Source organism: Strigops habroptila, chromosome Z (assembly GCF_004027225.2).
Source record: "Strigops habroptila isolate Jane chromosome Z, bStrHab1.2.pri, whole genome shotgun sequence".
Lineage (NCBI taxonomy): Eukaryota > Metazoa > Chordata > Aves > Psittaciformes > Psittacidae > Strigops > Strigops habroptila.
This window is the reverse complement of record NC_044302.2, coordinates 82,890,619-82,900,946: the sequence shown is the minus strand read 5'-3', so window position 1 is coordinate 82,900,946 and position 10,328 is coordinate 82,890,619. Positions and strand designations below refer to the sequence as shown.

The 10,328-nt window shown below is 38.8% G+C and overlaps 1 protein-coding gene across 2 annotated transcripts in view; it reads right to left on the bottom strand.

The window, feature by feature from the left end:
* Positions 1-257: 257 nt before the first annotated feature.
* ANKRD55 (ankyrin repeat domain 55) overlaps positions 258-10,328 on the bottom strand; it is a 46,345-nt gene continuing 36,274 nt past the window's right edge. For both annotated transcript variants that reach the window (XM_030512654.1, XM_030512655.1), the window contains exons 10-11: positions 7,608-7,709; positions 258-1,142 (exon numbers count right to left, since the gene is read on the bottom strand). In XM_030512654.1, the coding sequence (XP_030368514.1) occupies positions 880-1,142; positions 7,608-7,709 (365 nt within the window). In that variant the 3' untranslated portion in view covers positions 258-879. The remainder of the gene's footprint in view (positions 1,143-7,607; positions 7,710-10,328) is intronic.

The window sequence follows — 10,328 nt, the reverse complement described above, 5'->3', positions numbered from 1 at the left end:
AGGCTGGCATCTTTGTCGGCCTCTAGGAAAGGCCAGTCTTGAGAAATGTTTAGTCAAAGGCTTATAACACTTGCCAAGGCTCTTGAATGAACAGCAGTCTAGATATTGATTTTCTTCTTCAGTTTGGTGATCAAAGGAATGAAATAATGCCGCATAACTCACGACTGTGAAATCTTTGTTTTATGAAAATAACAATGCATAATTGCATTTTTGTCACTGAGGAATATGAGGAATTAAATGAAAAAGACGTAAATCTGTCAGTGCAATGAAGGGTGTGCTATAGCCCTGTCTGTCCCAAAGGGATTAGCATTTCATTGTACTTATTTAGCTTGTTGAATTCTCAAAACCCACAAGCTTACAATGCAGAAAATATGTGAAAAACAAAGAGCCAAACCCCCTTATTTTCTAAGACTGCATTTTATTTTGAGCTTTTAATTTCAAAAGCATGTTTTTGATGGCACACAGGCTCAGAATCAGCACCTTTGCATTTACAGAGAACCCCTGTAAGATTGTTTCCCTTCTTCTGACTTTTAAGTCATGCAGAAAATCTTACTCTTTGATTCTGTTTTCTGTGAAAGGCTTAACAGCACATTGCTGCAACAAGATTGCATGTTATGAGGATTCCATTCACAAAATAGATTTACAGCACACTAAATATTGATTTAGTAATTTTCATAAATGAAAACTACAATGAAAATGCCTATATAAATACACAGTACAGCTTTTGTGATGTGCTACCATTTCTTGGGTTTTGTTCATTTACACTCCAGGTCACAAGAGCATCATTAGTGCAAATTAATGAGATTTTACTATATGGTTATCTTGTAGCAAGCTCTTAGATGTATTTCAACTGATTGAGGCCAGTGTAATGAGTTAATTTTAAGCATCTAGTTTGGTGAGAGATTTCTCAAGCTCTTCTGCAGGGTTCGATCTCTTCTGGCTTGGGATAGCAGGTAGGACACAGCTTTGTTTCAGAGGCTCTCCTGATAGACCAGGCAGGATGGAATAGAGCAAATGACTCTGAGAATGCCCCCTTTTCTGGGATCTGGAGGTTGGGGCTGGTGGGAGAATAACTGCACCAGTCCTTGGGGAATTTAAAGGCAGGGACTTAAACTTCTTAGCACCCTGAGATGGTAGCTGAACTAGAGGAAAAAGAAAAGGAGAGAAAGAGTGGACAGAAAGTGAAAAGCATTGCAGTGAAAAGCATGGCATTTTTACAAATGAATTTGCTACGTTATTTGAATTGTTTGCTTATCTGTATTGTGCGCACTCAAACCTGCATCTGAAAAACGTGATCAAAATATGATTTAAAAAATCTCTAAAGCCTGGCGGAGCTAATCTTCAACTGAAGAAAACAATTCCAGTGTTCCAGTAAACCTAAGTGATTTACTTCATGTTTGGTGATCAATGAGACTTGATAAGTTCAAAGGTTTACTTTTGATAAGCAGAGAATCTATAGTTTGTCTGAAGGAGACTCAATCTGTTTGAACAGATTTACACAAGACATTTTTTTCATCAAAAACCACAGGCTGACAGAAACAGAAATGTTCCATGGAAATATATTGTTTTAACAAAACCTATGTGGAAGGATGCTCTATTACCCAGGGTAAATTCTTGGGAAGATGAAATGGAAGAACATGGGACACTGTCTAGGTTGCTCTAGGCACAGTCAACCATGAAGACTGATCCACACGTGCGCTGCAAGTGACAGGCCACAAAACTAGACCATTACCCTGAAGCACACTAAAACCCACACTGAAACACAGGAACCACAGCAGTTGTATGTCTCATATGTGTCAGAATTCTTTTAAGAAACTGTAGATTTAGATCATCCTTAATATCCACCTCACACTCAGCAGTGTAACATTGTTTGTGCTTTAAATTTAATATAGTTCTGAATCTTCTCTAAATTGAAATCCTCAACTTCCTTTGTTCAGGCAACTCACTAACTAATTTCCTGTGTTTTTTTAAAAGCAAAGTTCAAAACCTTAGTTGTAGACCTGCTTTTCTCCGCCTTGGAATTTACTGTGAATTGCATTAGCTTCTTTTAATTTAATTCTCCATTTTATTCTCAAGCTTTTTGTATACAGTTTGGGATTTTCAGTTTAACTATATGAAGAGTTCTCTACTGGAGTTAACACCACAGAATCTTCCTTGAAATTTTTCACATTAATTTTTCATTGGTTGCATTGTCATTCCAGCTGTGATTTCCTTCCATCTGCATCTGTTGTGATAAATACATGAGAGGCTCTTAATTTTGACTCAGAGATATCCTAGTTTGAATTTCATCTTACTAGTCATGGCAGCCTCCAGAAGGTTATTTGGATTATCTGTCTATTTTGCTGCCTTCATCATTTGAAACTAACTACAAACGTTTCCTAGTGGTCAGGTGTTAAAAAACATTCTCTGGCCCAACCACTTGTCCTCAGATAGGTATCATGCCTGTATCCTGGTCCTTTACATTCAGGAAGAGTCCTGCTGTAAAGCATTCTGTTCAAAAGGTGACCATCTCAGCCTGTCATTATCATTCCATTTCCTAATCAACTCCAGTGTAAACCTGAATGTTCATGTTTGCATTTTTCCTGGCAGCTCCTTAGATTATTCCAATTTCATGGTCTCTCTCAGAAATTTTCCTGGTACAGGTTCAGGGAAATTCTACAGAAATGAGGGCTCGAGAAGAGTATTCTCTCTGAACCCAACTAAAATCCTGTGTACTTCCAGAGAAACATCTGAAGTTAACCTATATTTGGACCATTTTAATAGAGGGTAAACTGATAAACGAATTCATTTTTATTAGGAATAATAGATGGAGTAACTACTACAGTCAATCCACCTCTGATAACCTGGACCTTACAAGTCAATTTTGAGCTTAAAGAGAAAATCCCCGAACCAAAGTAGACATTTAGTACACTCATTGATCTCATAAATAGAATAGTGGATGGAGTTTATTGAGGCCTGTAGAATTATAAGTCAAGAAAACAAGACATAAGGAATTTCAAGTTAGTTAACTTACCTTAAAATATCTTTAATGCCTGAAATCCTGCCTACAGTTGATGTTTTTCAGAAGTGGATCTTTGAACCTATGAAGTCTGCCTTCTCACTGCTCATCAAGCAACATGAAAAAGAATAACTGGGATACTGTTGGAGTGGATGCAGGAGAAGTGAGAAATTGTGCAGTTTTAATAAGGAAGGATTATTAATGTTTTCACAAATTTTCATAAAAAATAAGGTAGGGTTTTTTTTTCCTCTTTTCATGCTAATTTCAGCACAATTCAAGTTCTGATGGCCTAAGCAGGCAGTGTTTACTAAAGCTTTGGCAATGTGATGTGATTTCTGGACTATATTCAAGGTTCATTCATGTTCAGAATTTCAGGAAATCACTTAGTTTTCTTTTCCATGAAAAAAACCCAACAATAAAACAACAAAAAAGCAACAACACCCCTCCCCCCCCGTTAATACTTCGCTTTGTTTTGTATTGAATGTCTGTGAATCAGACAGGGCTAAATACAATAAATGAGTCCATTTGTTTTCTGGCACATGATAGAATGCTTTGAGTTCATTGAAATTTTGGTGTGTAAACCAAATGCATATGGAGAGGCTCACTTGTTTCCCTCTTTGGACCACAGGCATATGTGCATGGATTCAAAGTTTACACCTGTGTAAAGTATCTCCAGAACACTTTCTGTACTACATAAACCTTTAACAATGTGTTTAAGTAGGACAAACATAGGGTAGTTTATCTTCACGACCATGACCGGGTAGCCATCGCAAACCCATGCTCATTCAAAGAAGTAAAAACCAGCACCCAAATGTCAAGGCTTTCTACCTGGTCTTACATACTGTACTCAGTTTGGGATATTCTATGAGGATATCAGGACTGGTACATGGATGGCTTTGAAATAACGCATGTAGTGACTAGTTTTAGCATATGTATTAAAACACAGGAGACTGGACCCAGCACTGTGAAAGACACAACCCTTAAGGCTGGTTGCCATACATCCTGAAGCAAAAGCACCATTAATTATTCGCAGAGGGCAGAATTAACCACCAAAGACCTAGTGATATAATGAGAGCTACTAATTCAGGGAACCTTTTCCACGCAGTAGTGACTGTTGAGTAGCTGCTATTACAAACTGCAGAGGCAATAGTAAGGCTGTCAGGGAGGCATTGCCCAAGGAACATGTACTTTAGCAGAAGGAATGGTTCTCAGACTTTCTTACTTTTGCAAGGAATGGACCATGGTAGGCCATGGTAGACCCCCTGCAGAGAGGATGGTGCTTTGTGGAAGCCTTTGATTTTAGCTTGAGAAAGAAGAATCATGATGAATAACAGGAAAACCAACCACTGATCAACCCAAAATATTGTTAAGCGACCCACAGAAATAGATTTTTTTTTTTGTTCAACAAAAAAATGGGTTCAGACCTTCTAAGCTACATGAAGAAGTGAGAGCAGCAGAGAGTTCTCTAGAAGTCCCATATTTGTTTGGAAAATGATTCTGGCATTGTGTGAGCAGTGTGTGATAGTTGTAAGCCTGTCTTCCAGGGGTCCTTGGGTGAGTCATGTGGTGAGATAGAAAGGGTGTGCTGGGGATGGAGCAGCAGCATGCAGAATAACAGAGATGCGAGGCTGTGCTGAGGCTGCTCAAGAAGCCATTGAGGGACCTTTTTGGCCCTGGGAATGTCTGGAGGGTGTGAGTTTATAAATTGTGGTTTAAAGTCACTCAAATACTCTTTTCCTAGGCTACTGTTTAATTACTGTTATCCTCTTTCTAACTTGTATTTTGAAATGTTTTTGCTTAACATCTCTTCCTTTTTTTCATTGCCTTTCCTTTTTTGGGAGATGTTTCTGCTTTCTGTTAATCTCTGAGCAGTTTCAGTTCTCTTTCTAATTTGTGCTTATGTTATTGTTCTAGCTCCCTGATTGCTTTTGTTTTCCACTGGCTTTATTACATACTTTTAACACACATCTTGTGTAACAAAAGTATTAAAAAAATGTTTATATTCAAACTTCATTGCTGGAGCCACTTGCCTGGAGAAAGGCTGTGTCCAGAACAGTAATATTTTTATGGCTGGATGGAGGATGAGTGAAATCTTGGCTCTAAAACAGATATCTGGAAAACTCCAAGGTCAAATGTGTCATTTGTGTTAACAAAGAGGAAATGTAATCTATTTTGCAAATAACTTTTTTTTTTTTTTTCTCTTTTCTCTTATTGGCTTAAACTGATGTTCAAGCAGTAATGGGCACCTGGGTATCTGTGCTGTGTTAGTCAATTAAACTGTGATTATTAACTGTGATAATTGAATCTTACTTGTAAAACACAGGTTTTTTGCATAAGACTAGAACTAAAATCCTGGCTGTTTGTACGATTTACTGCAAGAACACCAGTGATTATGAAATAATTTTTTTTTAGGATTTTGCTTACAACTATGTTTTAACTAGAAAACACAGAGAACATTAGTAGAAAGCTTAAAAATAGGAGTCTTGGAACTGGGGTTTTGAAAGCAGTTAGATTATTTTCTTTCCTCTGAGCAGACAAGGAATACCACCTCAGTATTCCACATATCTCTACTTTCTTCTTCCTGTCTGACTTACTGTGCAGCAGCAGTGCAGGATTCTGTATTTCCGCTACCCAGTCTGATGTTCCCTATAAAGCTATGATGTCTGCTGTTTCATTTTTAGTAATATTGTTGTAACTGCAGAATTGCTTCTGAAACTCATAAGAGGCAATGAATCCTAAATTTAACTCTGAAAAGCGAATGCTTTAGGACCTGGCTGATCTGTAGGATGACAAATAGTAAACTGGAAATCCTCATCCAAAACAGACTGGGGGATTTGTGCCTTGTGGAGCACAAGAATGTGAGGGCAGGACACTGCTTGGAGAAGGGCTAGTGTTTGTATGTGAAGAACACCCCAGTTGCTGGCTGGATCCAGCCTGGGACACTCACTAGTTCTTGACACTCTGCCGGGGCTGTGGGAGCAAGGTGAAGCTTTGGGACCTTGCTTCTTACTGCCTTGGGAATGAGGAGCTAGCTGAAAGCACAGAGGAATAAAAGGCTGCTGCTCTCTTCATTGCTTGATTTTTGTTCCTGTGTTATAGAAGCTACCCAAACCAGTTGCTGTTAGAATGAGAGAAATGAATGATTCCCATCCTCATGTAAAAGCTAGTCTATCTGCTGTGCTTAAGACAGGGAGAGATAGACCATCTTTTCACCTATGCAACATTCAGAAAATGACTGTTTCTTGTTCTAATCCTCTTCCCTCTATTTTTTGCTGGCAAAAGGACACAAAAATCTGTGTCATGATATTTTTCATGTTGTCTGCAGAAGAATCTTTACTTATCCTGGCTTTCATCTCACATATCTGACCTCTCTTTGCCACGCAGTCATTAGGGTGTTGTCATCCATCTCTTTACATCCAGTAAGTCACCATGTTACATCATGTCCTGCCCCCTATGAAAAGCTTCCAGAGTCGTACAGATATATGCAATTGATAGTGAAACCAAGAGCAAAAAATCGTGTCTCTGAGAATTCCAGTCACCTCTGCTCTGGAAAACAAAAGTAGAACCATACTTTCATCTGTATTGATGTACATTGCTTCTACTAGCCCAGCTCTATGAAACTTACTGGAGAAAAGGGTTGTGATCAGCAGCACAGCCTGAAGGTGGGCCAGTAACTAGTGGAATACCGCAGCAGCTGATACTGGGGGTAATACTGTTTAATGCCCTCATTAGTGATTTGGATGATGGGGCAGAGTGCACCTCCTGCAAATTTGCAAATGATATGAAACTGGGAGGAGTGGTCCTCACAGGCTGGAGAAATGGGTGGACAAGACTCTTACAGAGGGAAATGTATAGTCCTGCACCTGGGCAGGAGTAGGTCCCTACACCAATATATGCTACACCAAGATCAAACACCTATAAAGGAGCTTGTCAGAAAGGGACCTGGGAGTCCTGGTAGGCAATGAGCTGAACATAAGCCAGCAATGTGGCCGTGCGGCAAAGACAGCCAATAGTCTCCATTAGGAAGAGTGTTGCCAGCAGATTGTGGCAGGTGATCCTTCCCCTCTGCTCAGCACTGATAAGACACATCTGGAGTGCTGTGTCCAGTTCTGGGACCTCCAGTACAGGAGAGACATGGACATACTGGAGCAACAGTCCAACAAAGGGTGATGGAGATGACTAAGGGACTGGAGTGTCTGACCTCAAGGGGGTGACTGAAAGAGCTGGGACTGTCCAGCCTTGAGAAGAGGGAGCCAGACTCTTCCCAGTAGTATCCTATGAAGGGAAAGGGGTCAATGGGCAAATAACTAAGAAGAAACATTTTTGCCCTGAAGGTGGTCAAACACTGGAACAGGCTTCCCAGAGAAGTTGTGTAGCCCCCATCATTAGAGTTATTTAAAACATAGCTGGATGTGACCCTGAGCAACCTGCTGTAGGTGACTTCTGTATGGTCATGGAAGTTGGACTAGACAATCTCCAAACGTGCTTTCCAACCTCAGCCATTCTATGATGCTGTGAAAAAAGGAACATGAGACCTCTCTCAGACCCTCAAATGCCAGTGCTGGAGGTACACAGTATGATACTGTAACTGAGACTTGGCTGTACTTACTTTTGTGAGCACAGTGGTTGGGTATGGGAGCTAGACTGTTCTGTACAGGAGTATTATTTTTTATTTTGGGTTGGTCTGTGGACATCTGTTGAAAACTTTTACCTGTGAAAGAAAAAATAATCTGTTACCGTATGAAAAATAATTGTTAATAATATGACGCACTGTATATCTCTGGCTTTTAGAAAAAACCCCAAACTTAGTAATTCTCAGATATATGTAACAACAAACCACTGATGGAAGAAAGCTTTTTTTTTTTCTCCTATCTACATTCATTTAAAAGAGTGACTGATTTAATATAATCTTCATGTATACCCTTATCACTTTCTCTCGTATAATATAATAACTGGTTTTAAAACCGACACAGTCCAGTATCTAGGTCCATGTAAGAATATTTGGACACTAAATTTGTAGAAATATTCAACTAGATGGATTTGATTTCAGAATCAAAACTTTCGTTTGCAAACTTTTCTAGTAGGGTCTCAGCCTTTCTAAATACTACAACACAAATACAGTTCAACTGCTGGTTGGTAAATGAGATTGGTGGAAATCTATCAGCAGTAAAGATGAGCTCTGAGAGAGTTTTACCGCAGGTGAAAACATAGAAGAACTGGTAGAAACTGTTACTGATCCTTATTAAGCTATGTTAATGGCATTTACATTTTTCCAAGAACAGATACTGGAAAAAGAAAGAATAATTGGCTAACTGTGGCATCTCACTGGCTAAGATTAAAATTAACTTGGTTCTAGTACTGTTAAAAAAGAAAATACAATAGATGATGTAATGCATTTTGCTACATAAATGACACATCAAATGAAGAGGAAATTCAAGCACTAAATCAACATTTTCACCAGCTCATCTTCCTGAGTTGATCTTATTCAGTGATGTTTGAGTCCCCAGATTTTTCTGTTTTGTTATCCCCAGATCTGAGACGAGCTGTGTAAGGAGTCTTGAGCTGTCTTGCCAAACAGCTGCTCATCCAGCATGGCACTGCAACATAGCTCGCTGCAGAGCAAGCATATGCTCTGTTGTCACGCAGAGAGAAAGGGAGACATAGACTGGATGTAGTAGGACATCTTAGGCAATAGTAAAAAAATTGAATTATGTAAATTGCTTTTGTGGCTTTGTAGTTACTTGAAAATACGTATGTATTGCTGGCTTGTGCAAGATAAAGCTATAGGAAAATAGCTGTAGAACAGTTTCCTAGATGTGCACTGAAGTAATTGTCAAGACTGCTGTAACCATGTTACTGACCAAATGGATTCTGTATGAAAGGAGCTAATGTGGTCTTTATTGGACAAACCCCCATGTTATAGTGCAGCCTACAGCTGAACGTGGAGCAAAATTCTGGTCCAAAGACCACGACAGTTGGTAGACATTGGATCAATCTACTGGATCCCATGGGTAAAGCTGATGTGTATTGGGATAAAACTTGAAGAATTTCTTACGGATGAGCTGTGTCTATTATAAACAGACTTTGGTTCCCTTTTCCCATGTTTTACTCTTTATTTACCCTTTAACACTTCTCCAGGGTGATCAAAAAATGGGTGTAAAAGTTGGGAAATTTCTTCTATAGACATTGCATCCACTGTGCACAAAGAAATAAATACATCAATTCCAAAATTGCAGAGTATCAAGCCTGCTGCTCCCATTAGTGCAATTTGAATTATATTGGTTTCAATGATGCTTATGCTGAGAACCAATGGCTTATGTATGTACCATTATGGCCTTGATTATGGGGGTTCTTTCTATCAAGAGATATGTTTATTTCATAAATGGAGATATCTGGCTGCAAAACAACAGTACAAAGCATAATCATGTTTGCAAGACTGATATGAATGTTCGGAAAAGAATCTTTATGTCTAAAAGTTCTGGCATCAAGGGAAAGTATTCTTCTCTTCCTTTCTATCTGCTCCACATAACATCAGAGAAAAAAGTTTTCCTTTCTTTAATATATCATCTTTGTCATCCCCCAAAGCATATTTATGACGATGTTTATTTTTTAATGAAATAGAAAGGAGACAATTTTATTATTATAGAATGCAGGACTGGTCTGCATTTCATTTTGTTTACCGACATTTTTTACAGGTTGTTCTTTGTTCTTTCTTTGCATTTAGGTAGGTGAGCGACATTGTGGTGTGTTTTATGGAAAAGTTGTAAATGTTATGAAGAATGTCCCACTGTAAATCAGTCCTTCAGTTTGAGAAAGAAACAGTTACACTGATCATCTTTGCTCTATTCTTTCCTGGCCAAGAAGTGCTTCCTGTTGGACTATACCATATTGATTATGCCAACATAAGCTTAATAATAGCCTATTTTTTCCATTACCTGTTCAAGCAAATAGAAGGTACTGGGCTGCTGTAACAAAACCCGTAAAAAAGTACCACCTTTAGTGAAGGTTAGTAATCTAAAAGATGAATGAAAGAAAGAAAATGCTCCACTGGTTAGGGGATGCTTACAGTTGCCTTACATTTGAGACAGGTTTCCTTTTACCCGTATCACTTGGAATTTCTCTAGTTGCACCATTTTCCCTGTGGAAAGTACATGGCAGTACATTTTGCAAAAAGAGATGATTGAAAAGCGCATAAATACAAAATGTTTTGGATTGTGGATGCCAGCTCAGCACTGTGGCTGGCAAACACTCTTGCAATATTGACAGTAGTTTTTGATAGTCTGTCTTTGCTTTTCCCAGTGGAGGGCAAGGCGCAGTAGTTATTCTGAGA